The sequence below is a fragment of the Morus notabilis genome, unplaced genomic scaffold, assembly GCF_000414095.1.
Source record: "Morus notabilis unplaced genomic scaffold, ASM41409v2 Scaffold78, whole genome shotgun sequence".
Lineage (NCBI taxonomy): Eukaryota > Viridiplantae > Streptophyta > Magnoliopsida > Rosales > Moraceae > Morus > Morus notabilis.
In genome coordinates, this window is record NW_010367622.1 from 2,593,307 (window position 1) to 2,615,508 (window position 22,202).

Below are 22,202 nucleotides of genomic sequence, written 5' to 3' on the forward strand. Positions count from 1 at the left end.
TCAACAAGACGAAATACCATGTATGAAACTAAGACTTATAGGCCGAAGAAACACAGATAGCAACCAATATGAATTACCCACTTCAAACGATATTGGTGGCCTAATAGTTGGAGACATTGGTGAATACGAACAAGGAAGAAACATTATAATCCAAGATAGAACAAATATTTTACAAAGAATTACAAAATTACATCCATCTTACATGGTTCTCCAATATCCTTTATTATTTTCTTATGTGGAAGATGGTTATACAACAGATTTAAAATATAATATAGCCAATACAACGAAAAAATCCACAAGAAAAAGAATTTCCATGAGAGAATTCTATTGTTATCAACTACAAGAATGCAAAATGCAAGGCAACTCCTTTTCGGGCTGGTAGATTATTTCAGCAATATGTAGTTGATGCATATGCCTCCGTAGAAGAATATCGTTTAGACTATATCAGAAAAAATCAAAAAAAATTACAATCTGAAATTTACCAAGGTATTCAAGATGTTATTACTAGAGGAGATACCAATGCACAAGCAATAGGAAAAAGAATTATTCTTCCCTCCAGCCATACAGGAAGATCTAGATATATGATCTAAAATTACCAAGATGCAATGACAATTTGTAGACATTATGGAAACCCAGATTTATTCATAACATCACATACAATCCAAAATAGCTTGAGATCACTAGAGCTCTAACAAAAATACTAGGATAAAAATCTGAAGATAGACTAGATATTATCACAAGAATCTTTAAAATGAACACCAAATAAAATTTACTTTTTATTTCTTACGATAAATAAAAACTAAACCATATTTGTTTTTAATTTTATAGATTTATATGTTGTAGAATTTCAAAAGCGAGGTATGCCACATTATCATTTCCTCTTTTGGCTACATTACGACGAAAAACTACACGAACCAAAGATAGAAAGATTCATTTATGCAGAAATACCTTACCCTAACCACAATCCATTATAATATAATATTGTAGCTGAATTTATTATGCACGGACCATGTGGTCTAGCCAAAACAAATTCTCCATGTATGAAAAATTCATAATGTTCAAAAAATTCCCAAAAGAATTAAGAAGTGAAACAACAATCGAAGAAAATAGATTTGTCAATTATAGACGCAGAAATACACCATTTCAGGTACAAAAAGAAAATATTAACTTAAATAATAGATTTGTAGTTCCTTACAATAAAGACCTATGTTTAAAATTTCATACCCATATCAATGTAGAAGTTTGCTTACAATCTATGCTTATACAATATTTATTCAAATACCTAATAAAAGTGTCAGGCAGAATAAGAGCAGTTATAAAGAATAATATATGTATATAAAATACAAAACAAACTACATACCAACAAATAGATGAGATAAAAAATTACATTAACTGTAGATATATAACACCATACGAAGCAATGTGGCGACTATATGAATTCCTAATACATCACAAAAACCCAGTTTTGCAAAGACTTTCAATACATTTACCAAAAATGTAAAATATAACATTTCGCTCAAATCAACACCCAAATAATATAATAAGGCAACCGGGTATTGATAAAACAACTCTAACTAAATGGATGGAAACAAATAAACGTGATCTCAACGCTAGACAACTAACTTATATAGAATTCCCAACTAAATATGTTTGGAATAACAAATATAAATATTGGTCCCCTATACAGATAGGACATACAATCAGATGAACTTTCCATGTCCATCCAAGCTCCGGAGAATTATACTATCTAAAATTATTACTAAACCATCAAAGAGGAAAAACAAGTTATGAAGCTCTTCGAACAATTAATAATACAACATACTTAACAAACCAAGGAGCATGTTACGCACTAGGCTTACTCAGAGATAACAAAGAATGGAATGAAACCATACTAGAAGCCTCCTTTTGATCAAAAGCATCCCAATTACGACAGTTATTCATTATTATTCTACTATTTTGCAACGTAAATAATCCAAAAAAATTACTTGACACACATTGGAAATTTATGACAGAAGATATCTTATACAAAATCAAAGTCCTATTTAATAAACTAAATTTTTAAATACCTGAAATCAAACTATATAATTTTGTATTATATGAACTAGAAAAACTGTTAAACATAAATTCATCAAGTTTAACACATTTTAATTTACCCCTTCCCATTGGATCACTAATGGAGGACCTAAATAATAAACTTTTAAGAGAAGAACTTAATCACGACATAAACAAATTAAAATAACAAAACATAAAATTAGTACAAAACTTAAATAATGAACAACAACTTATTTATCAACAAATCCTACAATCAATACATCGTGAAACCAATAATCTCCTTTTCATCTATGGTCATGAAGGAACTAGAAAAACATATCTTTAGAATGCAATAATCACAAAAGTCAGATCAAACAATGAAATAATTCTTGCTGGTGCATCTTCTGAAATTGCATCATTATTACTACCCAAAGGAAGAACTCCGCATTCTAGATTTCGAATACTATTATCAATAGATAAATTTTCTACATGTCACATCAAAAAGGGAAATCAATTAGCAAAATTAATCGAAAAAACATCACTTATATTATGAGATGAAGCACCCATGACTAATAAATATTATTTTGAAGCACTAGACAAAACACTCCAAGAATTAAAAAAAAAATTATGAACAACCATTTGGTGGAATGACAATTGTCTTAGGAGGTGATTTCTGACAAATTTTACCAGTTATCCCGACAGGAACAAAAGAACATATAATAGATGCAACTATAAATAATTCTTATCTATGGCAACATTTTCAAATTTTAACACTAACAGAAAACATAAGATTAAAACAATACAGTAATACAGAAGAAGAAAGAAAAGAAATCACACTTTTTTCAAATTATATATTAAATGTCAGAAACGGCACAACCACAGGAATAAAGGATACAGAAAATGAAGATGCCACATGGATAAAAATACCAGAACACTATATTTTACAATATAAATCAAATCCAATCGAAAAGATCTCGACGGTAATATATAATAATTTCAGCAATTACTTCAATGACATTGAATATTTAAAACAACAAGCAATAATAACGCCAAAAAATAAAATAGCAGAAAATAGTAATAATTATATACTATCCTTAGTTCCTGGAGAATTAAAATCTTACTATAGTCACAATACAATCGTTTCTTCAACTGAGAACATAGATGACCTCAATCTCTTATATCCTGAAGATTTTCTGCACACTTTAGACTTTAATGGAATACCACCACATCAATTAAATCTTAAACTAGGAACCCCTATTATGTTATTATGAAATCTAAATCAATCATCAGATTATGTAATGGAACAAGACTTCTTATTACACAATTAACAAATAAAATTATAGAAGCACAAATCATAAACTCAGACAATATTAATGATAAAGTATATATTCTAAGAATAGAAATGACTGTGCTCGAATCTAAATTGCCATTTACATTAAAAGACGACAATTTCTCATAAAAATTTACTATGCAATGACAATAAATAAAAGTCAGGGACAATCCTTGAATAAAATTGGACTATATTTAGAAGGTGAAATTTTTTCTCATGGACTTGCTTTATCAAGAACTAAAACCCCTAAAAGATTACATATATTAATCCACAACTCAATTAATAACCACTCAAACCATGTAAAAAAACATTATATATAAAAAAAAAAATCCTACATAACATTAAATAAGAAATATAAAACATTAAATAAAAATATATAACCTTCAATTTCAGCATTACAATAATCTATTCCAATAACTTAGAAATATTTTTAACTTTATATTACTTATTTCATCTTGCTAAAATCTATTCTAACTAATACACAATAAAATTACTAATACATATCTCAAATAATGATTTTTCTTTATTAACAATTAGGAAAAATGGCTACACCAATCCGTGCATTAAAGCCAAATGAAATCTATCAAACTATCATGGTAAGAATTTGTAGACTATGGACAAACAATGACTTGGCAACAGGCCATTTAATAAGCCTTGATTGCCTCTTAGTCGATGAAGAGGTAATATCTTTTCTAAACACTATACTATTATTTCTTTCATCTCATGTAATATCATAAAATAAATAACACCCACACATTTCTTATTTGCAGCACGAAGCAATTCAAGCATCAATTCGGGCACGTGACTCAAACACCATCTCTGAAAAAATTCAATTAAGAACTATATATGACATCAGCAATTTCTTTGTCACACAAAACAAGAAAACATACAAAACCGTGCCGCATCCTACAATGTTACAATTCACACGTGCCATAGTTTTCCTCCTAGTCACAGAAGAGGAACTTCCTATTCCATTCCACAGATTCTATTTCACTGAGTTCGATCAACTCCAGCACATAATCCAAACAACATAAATTTTAAGCGGTAATATAAATTACTATCTCATGCCAAAAAAAAAAACTCCATCTCTAAATTACTCACCTATATTCTGACTGTTGTACAATAATTTGCCAACATATATCATCAAAATCCTTAGAAGAGTGCAGACAATAGAACAAGCAAATATTAACAACAGACAAACATCGCGACGCACCATAATGATACAAAATATGAAGTAAATAAATTTCATAGAAATTAATAAATACACAAAACTCTTACATCACTTAAAACATCCATTCTAATTTTCATTTTTCCATTTTCTTCTCCCAACAGAAATGAACAACTTCAGGTGACTTTGTGGGGACACAAAGCATATCAATTTGATAAAAATGTCCTCAAATCAATGAAAGGACTAGTTGTCGCAGTCTTTGCAGCAACGTTGGTAAAACAATATCTTGATATTTTTTTAATATTTTATAAAAATACTTACACATAAAAATAAAAGACCTACACAAAAATACATAAAGATATTGATCAATTTATTGCTCAAAACTTAGGAAATGCATATGTATCAAGCACTGTGGCAACAATTTTTTATATTGACCCAGATATCCCAGAAACAACAACATTAAAAATAAGGTAACAATAAGAATTCATAATTTTTACAAACTAAAAATCTCCTATTACTTCATTCCCTAATCATTCTTACATTTCTCCCTACAAATTCTCTCACCAACATCAAGAAATCGAGTTCGCAACACCATCAACAACATCAAGCCAATCCATTGAAGAACAAAAAATAAAAAACAGAACAACAATTGCTGAGGTCCAGACATTACACCAAAAAAGAACAGAGGTTACTATCATCATATTTCTTGTTCTTTTTTCCTTTTCATTATGTTATTCAAGCCAACAATCTCTAATTATCTATACAGGGCACAAGATTTACAATAAGTGGTACAATAACTAGATTCTCAACAGAACAAGCATGGTCTTACAATTCCTGCCCCAGATGTTATCGACAGCTAAAGCAAGCATGAATCGTTTGGTGGTGCGATAGTCACGGACACATAAAAATAATGCCATCTCTATGGTAATAAAAATTCCAAACACACTATTCCCAAAATCAACTTACGTACATTACCTATAATAAATAATTTATTACATAAATCAACTGTAATTTCATATATTACAGGTACAGATTAACAGCACAAATTAAAGACGTAACTAGAGACATGAACATTACTATGTTTGATAAAGCAGCGCAAGCCCTAATTAAAAAGCCATGTTCTACACTAACAATCGATGAAGGCTACACCGACCCATTTACAATCCCACCAATCATCGCTCAATTAAGAGGACAGAGAAAAATTTTCTAAATATACTTCCAACAAAGAGGGCCATAAACAAATGCAATAGTTTCAAAAATATTTGAAGACATAGAACCGCTACCACTACCAGCAACAACTGTAGCGCCAACAAGAAGGTAAAACATTTTTCCTAATCTCTACCAATTACAGCTAAAAAATAATACCTTATCTATAAACTATATTTTACCATCTCAACCCTCAAACAAAGACGGTAGCTACAGCTTCAACAACAGTAGACCTACAAACTCTAGATCCAAAAAAATCAACCACACCGTAAGCTATGTACACTAATTTGTATTATTCATTAAACAAAAATAATATTTCTAATTCTAAATACATATATAAGCACACTCTCTCTATCACATTTCTCGATCAAAAGAAGCAGGTAAAAAAAAAACCAACAAAAGGACTGAAAAAAATGCTCCCAGTTACAATGTAAATTTATCCTTATTAGAACATTATATAGACTTACTCATGTACAAATATGTATTTATAAACTACTTTTGTATTGTAAAAATTCCTCTTTCCCTCATTGCAAAAAAAGCTCTCATCTTTAAGTTCCATCACATTTACAACAATATAGTTAATACAAAATTATTACCCGCGGCAACGCGCGGGTATATCACTAGTCATATCTAATGGAGAGCTGTGGTCGGGACATTTAAGGGCAATAAAAAATTTTAAAATATAATTAATTTTTTAAAATATTATAAAAAATAGCAAAGTTTGATATCATTAAAATAATAATTACATCATTATTTAGTACAAAATGTAACATTATAACGATAACTACTATGTTATTTTTGCCAATTTAATAATATTCTAAAAATTTTACTAAATTTAATTTAAGGTATAAAATTTTATCATGTAGTGTAATTATCTTTAGTATATTAACTGGCCTTGCTGGATTAGGCCCACATAGTCTTTTTTTTTTTTTTTTTTTGTTGATATAATACTATAAAGTAAAACTCTTAAACTTGCATGGGCCATGTTTGGCTAATGCTTACAACAATTGTTAAACCCAATTCACCCTTCTTGGGTAGCATTTCTCGGCCTAACAACCATTACTTCAAATAGCATCCTTACAATCCATCATAGAATGTTTGATTTTTCTATGAACATTATTGGTTAGATGCCTTATTATATTGTTTTATGAGCTTGTCAAATCTAAATTTTATTACATTGTCGTGCAACAAGCTCAACGCACTCTATCAAAAAATTCCATAAAAAACTCACCATCAAAATTACTCAAAATAGAATTAATTTCCAATAGTTTGACAAAACCGCTAAACCCCTTAAATCCCTTAAACCCACACAATTCTTTTCTCGAAATGCGTGAAAGTAACAAATTCTTGCAGCCAAACCTTAATTATGCGTCTTCAATCACATTCTACAAATATCTCTTGTGGAATTGCAGAAAAAGTGGAGAAGGAGAAATTTTTTCCTATATTATGTTTCCAATTTTAACTTAAATTTAAATTTAAATAAAGTCAAATTTTAATTTCTTTTTGAATTTAATTAATAACTTTTCAAATAAGTAAACCGAATAACTTAGAGAGAAAGTAACTAAATCTCAAAGAGGATTCTTCTTGTGCAATACGCCCCTTTCACCTCCCTGTGCCTGAGCAGGTGGTCTCATGTGGTCCCATCACAATTTGTTTTAAAATTAATTTTAAATAATCACATTATTTATTTCGAGTGATATTAATTTTCAATAATTCATAATGTCTTGTAAATATTACAAGAATGATGCGAAGACTCATGTACCTATAATTTTGAGCTATAATAAAATTAATAATTAGTTAAACTCTTTAATTAATTCTATTAATTTCAAAAGTTACTCCACCATAAATTTAAAATTACACTATCGAAATTAAAAACATAATTAACTTCTAAGAACTTAAATGTTCATTTGATAAAATCACTATATATAGATAAATCCTCCATAAATAATTCATAATTAGAGCCAGGTGAAATCTGTTAACCTCATTAATTACTTCTTTATCCTTTATTATCATTGATTCGCTAATGAATAATATATTCATAAAACACAATCATGAATATGAGTTTGTTACTTATTCAAGTATTGAATCAATTCTAAAGGAAATTATCTATATAATTCTTAAATGAAGAAGGAATGGATTCTCTCTTATATTAATATTATTGGCTACATACTTCATCATGTCTCCAAGATATAAGAAATAGGATTTAACTATCTCGAAATTCATACCGAGTAAATCAAAAAATACAAATCCATAAATAGAAGTATGCTAACAACTCAAAATTAAGATCGATCTATACATGACCATTGGTAGACTCAATATAAATTTCTATACTTAACGGAAATGATCAGAAATTCAAATCGTGTCTGTGTCTCAGTTCTATATAATAATATTATGCATAATAAACTCATTCAATATCCTTCCATATTAATAACGCGGATAACACTATTCCATTCGTATACCAAATGAAATGTATTAGTAATGTTTTAATTAAAGATTTTGAAACTTTAATTAAATTCATTACAAATATATTTCGATTATTGTCTTTAAATATTATCATCTCGTATATAATATTTATATACAATATTTAAGATTACATAAATAATTACAGAATTGTTAATGAGATTCATAAAGTATTCACTAATATATGCACATAAAATAATAAAAAAATATATATTTTATTAATTAATAATAAATATCCTATTAAGCAAACAATAGCAAACCGGATATATATACCCTATTGTAACTTGTCAAGTAATTCAAGATCAAAATAAGCAGAAAAGGCTAATTCACCGTAAAAATAATTCTAATTTAAAGTTTTGAATTTGTTTTCACGTGGAGGGTTGGAAGGGGTATTTTCATTAAGAGTATACCCTCTTTTCACTTCACTAGAGTCTCTAATAACTAAATATTTAGTTTAAAAAATGAATTTATAAGCAAAATAAGCAAAAAAATATGTTTGACTAAAAAAAGTATTAATATAAAATTTTAAGTATCTTTGTTTTCATGCTGGGGGATTAGGAGGAGTTTTTTTTATTAAGAGTATATTAAAATATTATCAAACTCGAGATTTAGACCCTCTTATCACTTCACTAGAGTTTTCAATAACTAAATAAAAAATTTAGCGTATATTTAGTTTAAAATGCATTTATATAAATGTTACTTAGATTTGGAATCCAATAGGTGAAGGGTGTACACCAATTATAATTTTGGGCAAATAACAAACAATCAGACGTTTATACCCTATTTTAACTTTTCCTGTGTTTCTCGGAGTAAAATTGGCAAAAAAAAAAAAAAAAAAAACAAAAACAAAAAAAAAGTGTATCGTGAGTTTAAAAATGTAAATTTTAAGTATGTTTTTATTGTCATACAATCATATAAATGCTTTAATCGATATGATTTATTTTATTTTGTATCTTCATATGAATACACAAATACATTTAAAACATGAATTGAAACAAAATGACATTAAACAAGCGCACATAAACAAAAAAGAAAAAAAAATAACAACAATAACACAATTAAACTTCAAACAACATGGAGTATGTTAGACGGTTAGAAGGAAAAGGAAGAATAGTTAAATTGCAAGAATGACAATTTTTACAACAGAATAAATTGGAATGACAAAAATTAATTCAAAGAATCAATTTGACAAAAAAAAAAATCAACTTCGTGGACATTAGTGGACAACGTTCAGAATAATTAAATCTTAGTATGTTTAGAAAAAAGTTAATAAAGATGTCAATAACTTTGTTAACTTCTTAGCATGTTTAGAATTAGAAACTAATTCCCAGTCTAAAATTTACGAGCTAAACAAAAAACAATTGAGAAACTAACAATATGTATATATACATATATCCACACGAACACCTATAAAGATATCTATTGAATACAAGATATGGAAGATATACATGTATTTTCGTGTCTATATGATGTATGTACTTTTTATGATAGGTTTTTAGTTTTTATGCGTATTTAAGCGAATAACATAATACATTCTTATGATGGAGATAGATGCATATGTGTCTAATACATACACAAATATTTACGCATATACGCATGTCCATATATGTAAGTGCATGCATGATGTGATAGTGATTTAACATAAGAGAATATAAGACCGAAGTATTTACTAGAAGGTTCTTTTTCTACCATAGTCAATGGCATTTTAAGGTTCTATTATGGCGGACCGATATTTTTCTTAAAAAAATATAAAATTTGATTACTTCTCCCTCAATTTTTAGTCCTCGCATATAATAAATGGAGCACAAACTTACTGTAATTGTAAGAAAAAAAAAAAAAAGAGGCAAAATTACACATTCTGAATACGAAAAAAAAATATTTGCACCACACATATATCTATTAGTTTACCAATCCATCCCAAAAGCTTAAGCTATTAGGAAGTAGGCTAACAATAGTTTTATACTTTAACACTCCCCCCTTTAACACTCCCCCCTCATGTGTGGGCTGCACAATGGGCTATCGTGTGGGTAAATTAATTAGAAAGCCTAACACGTGAATATTTTAAGCCCGAGATATATTAAAGACCCAACACATGATGACAATTTTAAATGGGGATAAAGAGTGTAATTGCGGGAGTTTGAACTCAGGATATCTCACTCTGATACCATGTTAGTTTACCAATCCATCCTAAAAGCTTAAGCTATTAGGAGGTGGGCCAACAATAATTTTATATTTTAACAATATCAACAATGGCCATGGGCAGATAATTAACAGACTTACTGCAAAAGAAAATTAGCTATATGCCTAAACAATACGCATGCATGTATCAAAATCTATTACATAATTATTTGACCTAGATTGTTATTTGACAACTTGCTGAAGATCAAATGTTTAAAATAAAGAAAACATTTGCGGTTACTTTTTTATTATAACTACTTTCCAATGCATTGGATATTTCCCTCTTGTATTCCCTCCTCATTTAAGAAAATAGAACAAAAGAAAGATAACCTAGTTACTAACTATTTAAATATGAAGAAGTAAATGAAAATAGTATTCATTAATTTAAAATAACAAAGAATGATAAAAACATGCATCTAAATAAGATGTAACCAAAATCTAAACTAATAGAGCAAACAAAATCATCAATCCTCAAAAGGCATTCAAGAAAATAAATAGTTCTTAATTATCAACAATGCATTCATTTGTATTACTTATTTATATTACAAACAAATGTCTAAACCAAAGTAAAAGAAATTAGATTCAATTTTTTTTTCACTATTACCTTCTCTTATCATTGTCTGATAATGAATATGGTGTTGCCTCTTCGTAACCCCTTACTTTGAAAAGTATTTTACAAAAAATAAAATAAAAAGAACATAAAATGATCTAAATATCAAGAAGTAAACAATAAAATAGAAATAAAAAAGGACAAATAAAATCAATTACATACACTAAACAAAAATAACAATGGAGTAATTAACTAGCATGGACAAGTAGAGGACTAGAACCTATTCAAATTTCAACAAACAAATAGGTTCAGTAAAATGGACAAACACAAATAGCAATACGAATAAGACTATAATTTCTTAATTTACATAAAAATCAAGCTAATGCATACACTGAACCAAAAAAAAAAAAAGTAGTCACGAGTAAATAACAAAGAAAAATATAAGAATATTACCTCCACGTTGATCAGGTTTTAATTGACAAATAAATTCATTATGAAGAAATGGTTTTTAGCAATTTACTTGTTTGCGTCCACGTTGAATATGATGTTTGTCTCTTCGTTAACCCCTCATCTTAGAAAGTATAAATATAAAAAACAAATAAATAATTAAATAAGATTTGAATATCAAGAATTAAACAATCAATATAATTTATAAAAGACAAATGAAATCATTACGTATACAAAACAAAAATAATAGTTGAGTTTATTAGAGAAGGGTTTTGCCTTGCTCACCTGCGTAAAATATGAAGACTCATTTGCCCATTCTCCTGAGCTACTCCAAACATAGATAGACGCCAAATCATGAAATTTAAGAACAATAGAAAAAAAAAAATAGTATACTAAATTTTCCTTGTTTATAAAAAATTAGAATAATTGTAAAAAAAAAAAAAAAAAATTCCAGAATAGAATTGAAACTCTGTAATCCGCACTGCAAAATAAATAGTAACATTAGGAAAGTTAAAAACAAGCTAGAGTACCATATTTAGAAAATAACGAATACAATTATCTGCTAGAGCTTGACATCCTTTATATCTATGTGGACAATTACACGCGTGTTTGTCGGAAAAATTAGAACTAAATTCTCATTTAAACTCAACGCCACATCTCTTTTAAGACATACATAAATTATCTGCTAGAGCTTGACATCCTTTTAAGACATACATAAATAAACCTCCATAAATAAACTCAACGTTTCTGCATTTCAGTTTTTTTTTCTCTTACCTTTGATCGATTCTACGGTCATTTCAATCAGTAAACAAAAACAGTGTACAAACTGTAATGATCGGTGGTAACTGAAAAGAATAATCATCCATGTAAAAGTTTAAGAATGCTTTGGGAAATGTTTCAAGAAGTAAGAAGATCTCTCTATCTTATTCATTGGAAAAAAAAAAAAAAATTGATCAATATTTCCAACACCCTACAGATTGTAGGACTCCTGGCTTCATGTGCAGATTAGTAAAGATATCCAAATCTAAAGTGGGACAAAATTTCTTAGATCAAGCGCAAATGTATTTAGGGGAAAGAAGTCGACTATTTATGATTAGCTTACCAATCACGTGCACAAGATCTAGCCTTTCAGAACTCAGCCTTTCAAGGTTCTCATGGCAATGTGCTTCAGTAATTTCCGAGTGTGGCGCGCACAAGGAAGCTGATAATGAATAGGCTATAAACAAATTAAATATATTTAGCAAAAACAGTGAACCGGTCCAACTTTTAAGTAAATTTTTAATAAAGATAAAAAATGAAAATAAAAATAATTTTTTGATTTAATGTAAAATGAGAAAAATAAAAAATGATTAAATTTTATTTTTTATTTTTATTTTCACCTCTCTCGAACGGAAAGAGATATTAATGAGTTTTTTTATTCAGAAAATAATCTTTTGATAAAATTATCAAATGTATTTTTAAAAATAATGTGTGTCTGAGATTGAAAATATTTTCATTTTTATTTTTATTTTCATACAAAAAATAAATTTATTTTAGAACGAATTCTAAACGCGTCCAAAATACTTCTATAATATTTTAAAAAAAATCAACAAAACATTAGACTATCAAATGTAATTTTCCGCTATCAAAAAACAAAAACGTAATTTTCCAAAAAAAAAAAAATCTCCTTTTTAAGTTTTGACAAAAAGAAATATCTTCCTCTAGTTGTAGGCCCCATATCCGACCTACGGATAAGCTTTACATTACACGAAAACACCACTTCTCTCCATTTCGAAACTCACCAAAAACACACATATAGATGCCTTAATTCACAAAGCATTAAACATTTCCAACTTCCAAGAAGATCAAACTGCCCATAAAAACCACCATTTCAATTTTCCATCACCAACCCATGATTCTATTCCCAGTTTTCCACTGACCCATCTCCCCAAAATTCTCACTTCTTCGATATTGCTAGTCTAGAGAGAGAGAGAGAGAGATAGTTAGTCTTAGAAAGAGAATGTCCGTTCTGGCAGCGAGTTCTCAGATTCTGTGGAGAGAATTCCATCACAGAGATCATCATCATCATCAACAGTTGTGTGCGAGTAGTGGGAATTACAGCTTCTTTGCAGGAAAATCCGGTGGGTTTTGGGGCGATTTCAGAAACAGAGAAGACAAGAAAACATCGAAGAGGGACATGAGAGCAGAAGCGTTTTGGCCTGATTTGTCGAAACCCGCTTCCGTCGAGATGGAGCCCATCAACGACTGTGATCATCTCGACCGGATTCTAAGCCATGCACAGGAAATCTCCCAGCCAATTCTCATTGATTGGTACTTCTGTTTTTTTTTTTTTTTTTTTTTTTTTTTTTTTTTTTTTTTTTTCTGTATCAGGGAAAAGCATCGTTATGTTCTTCATGTGTTTGATAGTTTGTAATGTGAGTTTTTTTTTTTTGGTGTTTTTTTGTGAGTGACAGGATGGCTTCTTGGTGCCGGAAATGTATCTATTTGAAACCGAAGTTGGAGAAATTGGCCGCTGATTATGATACCAAGTAACTTTCTTTTTATATATTTCTCTTTCAATTTCTTGATATTAGGATTTTTAAAAGAAAAAAAAAAACTTAGGGAGATTTTTACGACAGTACTTGAAAAAAATATGGACTATCCTGAGCAAGTTTGGAATCCGTTCTAAAATAATTTTATTTTCTGTACGTAAATGAAAATGAAAACGTTTTCAATTTCAAGTAAGAATCATATACTCTTAGGATTTATCCTGAACTAAATACCCCTACGCACTAGAATTCCACACATACAGAAACCCCCTGAATTCATATACTCTTAGGATTTATCCTGAACCTGAACTAAATACCCCTAAGCTCAATATCAGCAAACAACAAAAAATAACTGAGAACGCAAATATGAACATCATCACATATTAACAATCAATAAAAAAATAAAATAAAAAATAAAAAAAACACCCAGAACACAAATATGAGCTTCTTAAAAACACTCAACCGGCAATAATCCAACACATCATCAGAAAATCAGAAAAAAAAAAAAAAAAAAAACACACTAACCTAAACACTTAAATCACCAAATTAATGTCATACCTCGGTTGATTTGGGGGAGTAGGAGCGGAACAAAATTGGTGAAGTGCCTAACCAGAGAGTCGGGGATCTTCTCAAACTCTAACCAAAAACCCAGATCCACCTTCTTGCGTTCCACCGAAAAGCCCACCATTTAAAAAGAGGGAGACTGGAGAAGAGGGAGACTTGAGAAAAGGGAGACTGGAGGAGAGAAGGCCATCCAGTATAAGGAAAGAGAGAGGAGAAGACCAACTTTTAGAAAGAGGGCCAACGTTTATAAAGGGAGGCCGGAGAAATCAGAGAGAAGAGAATGGAGAAGAAGTGGAGGAAAGAAAATAGCCCAAAGACCGGAGAAAATGAAATGGGGAAAAGGAAAACGACTTCAGTGCGGTTTCAGAAATGTCTCATTTTTTAGGATAAAGACAAAAGCGTTTTCATTTTTAGCTTATGTACGGTGCTGCCCCAAACGCAATCTTCACACTATTTTCATTTTTCTCTCTTTAAAAAACGTTTTCAAGACGAGTTCCAAACGTGCTGCATAGGTTTCTGTTTTTCAGTCCGTATCAGGAACTGCTTTGTTTATCTTAATGTGATTTTGACCAAATTCAACTGTAACATAGTACACCTATGAGACCCCTTTTTTTCGGGCTGAAAACTTAGGCTTAGTTTTTGCTGAAAGGACATGCACCATTCTTCTCTGCAGCACCAATTAACATCTTTGTTTTCTTAGTGTTATTATTTTTCTTAATATGAAAATAGCTAGACTTTTGACCCCACCTCATTTTAGGTACTTGTATGGTAATGCATTTGACATTGTGAATTTTGAACATTAAATTATATTGTAATAACCTTAAAATTAATCAAAAAATACTACTCATAATTGCTTGTTGTTATTGTTCTTAGTACTCCGAAATCACCAAAAACCTTTTGTAGTGTTATTTTTATTACTATCATTTTGCAAAAAGGCTAATGAAGTCAATAGTCGTAAAGTTGGTAATAGATATAAAGCTATTGTACAAAATGCTTGTATGCCTTATGTTTCCATTTATACTGATCAGCAGCAAGCTTCTTGTCAGTGTCATGACAAATAATCTACTTAATATCTATTGAAAAGAATTTGGGGAGTTTTTACTGTGAGATTCTTAAAAACATTTTAACCCACCGGTGGAATACTCTTTTTTGACTGTTGAATTATTTTTTAAATAATTAGATCTACAGAGAGAACAATTTTGTGCGGTGTGTTATATACTTTTAACACAGACCTATGCAGATTTGACCGTTGAGAACTTAATCTAAATGTCAAAATAAAGTATCCCACCGGTTGGTTTTTATAAGGGATCTAGATGCTCCCAATTTTGACATTTTCTTTTTGGTCATCATTTTTTAATCAGAATAAAGTTCTATTGCGTGGATGTCAACAAGGTCCCTCAAGATCTGGTGAAGCGCGGAAACATTACTGTATATGTTATTTTGACCCCTTGACATATTCCTTTTTCATTTTCCTCTGGTTTTAACACTACCCTTCTAAATTATAATTCTCTTTTTGATCCAATTTTTGGGTGTTTCTCTTCGCTCAGAAAATGCCAACAATTCAGGTACTTTAATAGGCTCAATTTCACCTCTTATGCATCAAAGTTTTGTCCACAATTTTGCAATTCTAAATTGACTTGTTTGAAACATGACAGATATGGAAAGATGGGGAGATGAAAGCAGAAGTTATTGGAGGGCATAAAGCTTGGATTGTGATTAACGAGGTCACAGAAATGGTCAAAAAATTTGTCTAGTTATTATTTCGAGTTCAATAAGTTGGAAGTCTTTATATATGTCTTTCTTATATATAAGAAAATCAAAAGCGAATATGTATATAGCTTTTACCATATGACAAATTAACAATTTCGTCTCGATTTTAAAGAGTTAATTTCCTACCTTTCCATTTCAAGAAATTTGAAAAAAAAAAAAAAAAAAAAAAAAAAAAAACCCCCCTGAAACAGTTTCTTTGGTTTTCAATTTCACGGCCTTTTCTGTCTACGCCCACTATTTTTTTTTTTTTTTTTTTAAATGGCTTTTTGTCTGCTATTCTGAAAAGCAAGCATGGATGTACTGAAAATTTGGGGCCCAGAAAAAGGGTGGAATGATAGCCAACATGGCTGTCCACCTAGTTTGCCACGTGAGGTAGTTTGCCACGTGAGGTGGTGAGAGGCACCAATGATGCCTTAAAGTTTTAGGGTGTTGATTCGAGTTGAGATGTGATTTTATATGATAATTTTTTATTGTAATAAAAATGTTAAATGTGGTTGTTTTTAAGAGCTTTTTATTATAGTAAAATTTAAATTCTAAACTCGAATCGGTGAAATAAACGAAATCTTACTCTTTGGAAAAATATCATGTGAGGAGACTGCAAAACCAACAGGAAATAATAACATATGAAGGTCTTGTTCATTTCACCGATTTGAATTTTTTATTTTAGTTTTGTTACAGTTAAAAGTTTTCATAAATAGTCATATTTAATTTTTTTATTATAATTAAAAATTCACATAAAATTACATGAAAATTCAAATTAAAAACTTAAATCGGTGAACTTAATGAGGCCGAAATTGAGATTAGGCTACAGTCTCCCAGTTTAGAAATGCCTGGATTTGTCCGCTAATAAATCTAGTCCGTCCACATGGGTTACTTGGAGTAGCTTTTAAAGTTATATGATCCAATGGTGGCAAGAGTGAGGGGGTAGAGAATGGCATTTTCATAATATGGGAGAAGGGTTACCGGATGAGATATTGTACTAGAGAGAGAGGTTGGGAATAGAGATGTCAAAAGGGCCGTGCCGGGCCGGCACGGCCCTTCTAACCCCAGGCCCATGGCGGGCCTGGGCCGTGCCTAGCACGGCCCTACACAATGCAAGGTCGTGCTAGGGCCGGGCTTGAGGAGAAACCCTCAGTCCCAGCACTGGCCCTTGGCCCTAGTCCATGAGGGCCTGGGCCCAGGCCCTTCACGGGCCGGCCCTGGCCCTTTTAATTTTTTTTTTCAATATTTAATTAAAAAAAAGAAAATATATCATATGTCCCTAAAAGATGTGATTTTATTGAATTGAGATAATACAAATAAGTACACATAAATGATCAACTCTTTAAAAACCTTGTCAAGTAAATCTCGTGGGGAGATCAGGACAAAACCTTAGCGAAGGAAAAAAGAGTGCAGTATTTTAGGATAAGTAAATTACAAAACCTAAGTGCTTCTAGAAGATTCTGTTATGTCTAAACTCAATCTTAACCTAATTTTCTTAATGCACTTGAGTTTCACTTATGATTAGCAATATTTAGGATTTTTTTTTTAATTTCAAATTTGATGACAAAAAAAAGTAATATATCATATGCCCCAAAAATATGTGATTTTATTAAATTAATATGAATAATTATAAGAAAATGACTGGTTGACCAGACGGCATAGGTCGGCCAATTGGCCCTAAAATGCCTCAAACCTCATTAAAATTTCATGTCGCGGGCCTGGCCCTTCGCGTGCCTGGGCCGTGCCTAGCCCTTCGCGTGCTTGGGCCTTGGCGTGCCTGAGCCTTGGGCGGGCCTGGGCCGTGCCTGGGTTGCGGGCCTTAAACATGAGGCCCAGCCCAGGCCCTTCTGGCATGCCGTGTTGGCCCGGCCCATAACAGTACAAGGCCGGGCCGTGTCGAATTTGCTATTGTAGCGGGCTGGGCCGGGCCGTCCATGGACGGCCTGGCCCAATTGACACCTCTAGTTGGGAGGAATAAAGAAAATAAGGAAAAAGAGATTAGGTCAACATTTCAACAATCTGGTTAACAGTGAACACACTTTGGTTTAGTTTGATATTATTGTAGATTTAAAAAAAAAATTATTTTTAATTGTGTTAGAAGAAAAAATAATTGTTATAAAAAATTTTGAGTGTTTAGTAAATTAGAATTATAATAGCTGTGTTGGTTTTAAAATTAATATAATAGCGTTTGATAAATTATGAAGTTGAATTGACGTGGATAATTAAAAATTACGACTATATTATATTATATTATATTATATTATATTATACATAATTACAATATAATATATATTTATTATTATATTTAATACAATAAAAAAACTATTATTGTATAATATATTATATAATTATGATATAAAATATAAAATATAAAATATTATAATATTATATTATATTATATTATATTATATTATATTACGAGTTTGAATTTTAGATTGAGAAGATGATAAATTTTAAATTTCATGAGGGGTATTATAGGTATTATGAAAGTTTCATTAATTGTACTATGTTGATTCACGCACAATCTAAAAACTAAAGTTACCTTTGAGCTGCTTCTAATTTTATCTTAAGCCTTCAGATTGTTTTTATCTTCTGATCGATTTTAACCTTCCCCAAAAAGAATTCTTTAAGATTGTATATCATTATTCATTAATTTACTACTAGTCTTGGCAATTAATCTAAAATAATAGTTATATGTTGTTTAATTTTATTTTTTATCCCAATTATATATAACATTTCTATTTGATTAGTATCAAAAATCTGGGCAAAACGGTGTTAAAATAGACATAATTAGACAAAAAATCACTTCAAATAAATAAATAAATATAATAAATAATAATAATAAATAAAATCAAGAATTTTTTTCATCGAATCACAGTCAGTAACGGGTGTATTTGGTACGCACATTCCATGCGCGGATAGGGGCACGTCCGATAGGGGTAATGAGACAAGTGTGTCAGCGTCTTAGCAGGTGGGCCCCGCCACGTTCTTCCTCCGACCAATAAGCAGGCGAAACGTGGCAATGATTGTTGACCACTCAAGAAATTTTGTAGGATTCTCTGTTGTGTAATTACGTGAGCTCGTTATTTTCAATCAATTTTTTGTTGACATGTGGCCACTTATTTGAACGAACCAACGGCAGAGTGCCACGTGGGGAATGCCCAATCGATGACTGACACATGACGGTTTCAATGAAACTAACAACCGCACTAAATTCCTTTTCTTAACCGTAAATAAATAAAAAGCTGAAAGAATCGTCTCGTTCAACAATTAAAGAGAATCCATTAATCTTTAGTAGGATGTATAGATATATAGGCCCGTTTACTTTGTTGATTCGAGTTTAGAATTTAAGTTTAGATGTGATTTTATGTGAAAGTTTTTTACTGTAGTAAAAAAGTTAAATATGATTATTTATGAGGGCTTTTTATTATAGAAAAACTTAAATTCTAAACTCGAATCAACGAAGTGAACGAGGTAATAGATGACAAATTTTGGATTCATTTCATCCACATTTTTAATATAAAAGAAACAACATTTAAACATTCAAGCTGGTAGCGGCTCAACAATAAAGTCACTTAGACAATTGCCTAAGGCTCCAGGTCCAGTCAAGACCCCAAATGTTTTAAAAACATATTATGATCACTCTAATAATTAATTAATTTTCTTTAAAAATGAAAAAAAAAAACTGTGGTAAAAAGTTTTAAAGAGCACAAGCCAAATTTTTAGACATCACTACACTTAAAAGTAAATACAAATATTCAAATTGCTCCTTTTTTCTTTCTTTTGTTTGATAAAATAACTTAATTTATAGTTTTTTCTTCTCATTAATCAAACGGCTCTTATATTTAAAAAAAAGCCTTAATAGATAATGTTAATTTATCTTTTTATTTTATGCTGAAAGAAACTCCAATTGAAAGGTTTTTCTATTTTGAAAATTATAAGAAAAATAAATATGTATTTGCTATAGTTCAATTAAATTTTATTAAAAAAAAAGATGTGTTTTAGTGAACTGATAGCGCTAAAAGGGAGTTTTTCTTCTCCAAAAAGATTTAGCACATATTTTAATTGATATTTTTCATTTTTGATAAGGCCTCGTAAGACTTCTTTCATCTTTGGTATCATCGTTCCTTATCTTTGTATTTAATTGCATGCTGGGAAGTTATACATGACATGTACTACAAGCCAATCCTTTTTCTTTACATCATAATAATATATATTCAACTTTGTACTAATTATGAACGACCAATTGTTTATACCAATGTGAAAAACGACTTCTCATTCCTAAAATACAAATCTCATCTAACCGTTACGACTCGAGTATTATACTCATTGCCAACACCAACTTTTAACAATTGATAAAACCAACTTTACTATTTTACCCTCCCAAGATATTCATAAAATATAAGAAAATATTAAATTATTCCAATCATATTACGAAATTGTCCTCCACAAAAACTAATTAATACAATATTTTTGTATTGGGCATAGTGGTGCAAGTTCGGGGTGGCGGGCCGAAAATTTTCAGGCACGGCGGGCAGGTGCCATTCGCCGCCCGTCCGAGGTATTTGGTCGGGCACAGGCTCGGGCAGCCCGAAAAAAATCATTTTCCGGCTACTTGCCGCCGGTGGAGAAGTCGTACTCGTCGTCCGTCGGATTTTTTTTTTTGAATTTTCCGCCGTAACCCGAATTTGCCCGAAAATTCAAACCCCAACGGCTATTTTTTGACCGTTGCCTGAACTGCCCGACTTTTGCCTGAACCGACCCGAGTGCCCGAAAATTTTACTAGCCGTTGGACCCGAATTTTTGGGGGAAAATTTTTTTTTTCAAGCCAAAAAATTTCCTATAAATAACCCCCCTCCCCCCAACCATTTTCCTCACCTAAAAACTCTCATTCTCTCACAATTTCTCTCAATCTTTCTCAAATCTCTCTTAATCTCTCTCAAATCTCTCTTAATCTCGCTTAAATCTCTCTCAAAGCGCTCTCAATCTCTCTTATTTTTCATAATGGCTTCTTCTGGTTATGGTGGTGATATTCCCATTGATGTCCAATTCAACATCGAATAAGGGCAATTTCCTAATATTTTTCAAACGCATGAATCGCAAACTACGAAAATAGTTGCTAAGAAAACTACAAATCTGACCCCTGATGGACGTACTAGAGGTCGTGGACGTAATGGTGGTGGCACTGGTGGGTGTGGAGGAGAGGCAAGCGGTAGTGCTAGTGCAAGTGTTGCAAGTTCTAAGAAGAAATGCAAGCGCACCTCAGCAGTTTGGGACCACTTTAACACATTCGAGGAGGTCGACAATAACGGTAACATTAAATACATAGCTCAATGTAAATATTGTGGTGATAAATTACAAGGTAACACTATTCACGACACTACACACTTAAGAAGACACTCTGAAATGTGTCTTCAAAAGTAAGGAGGCGGAGCTGCTTTCCGCCAGACACAATTATCGTTTGACTGCCAAACCGGCAGTCTAAGCACGTGAAAATACGATCCGCAAGTTGATTGTATGGAAATTGCACGATTAATAGCCATATTAGATCAACCACTTAGTTTTACTGAACAAAGAAATTGGCAGCGTTATATTAAAATTGTACATAATCCTAATGCACAATTTTTTTTCTAGAACTACTCTTAGGAAAGATGCATTAAAATTATATAAACAAGAAAATGAAGCATTAATCAACTTTCTACACTCTACTAGTGGTTGCGTTGCGTTAACGGTGGATATTTGGTCCGCCGTTGCCAACAAAGATTATTTAGCTGTAACCGGACATTATTATAAAGGTTTTGATTTGGATAAGAGAATCTTAGGTTTTAAATGTGTTATTGGATCACATATTGCCAATTTAATATATAACACAATTTTATCTGTCATTGATGAATATAGTCTAAGAGATAGAATAATGGCCATAACATTAGATAATGCAACTGCAAATACTAAAGCAATAGAACTTTTTAAAAATGATTTAAGTTTATT

The 22,202-nt window shown here is 30.8% G+C and overlaps 1 protein-coding gene across 1 annotated transcript; it reads left to right on the forward strand.

Moving 5' to 3' along the window:
- The first annotated feature begins 13,104 nt into the window (after positions 1-13,104).
- Positions 13,105-16,349, forward strand: LOC21410632 (thioredoxin-like 3-1, chloroplastic). The gene is made up of 5 exons (XM_024175404.1): positions 13,105-13,680; positions 13,824-13,898; positions 15,824-15,890; positions 16,010-16,027; positions 16,118-16,349. The coding sequence occupies exons 1-5, from the start codon at positions 13,370-13,372 to the stop codon at positions 16,214-16,216; spliced, it is 570 nt and encodes a 189-aa protein (XP_024031172.1). The 5' UTR covers positions 13,105-13,369; the 3' UTR covers positions 16,217-16,349.
- The last annotated feature ends 5,853 nt before the right edge of the window (positions 16,350-22,202 follow it).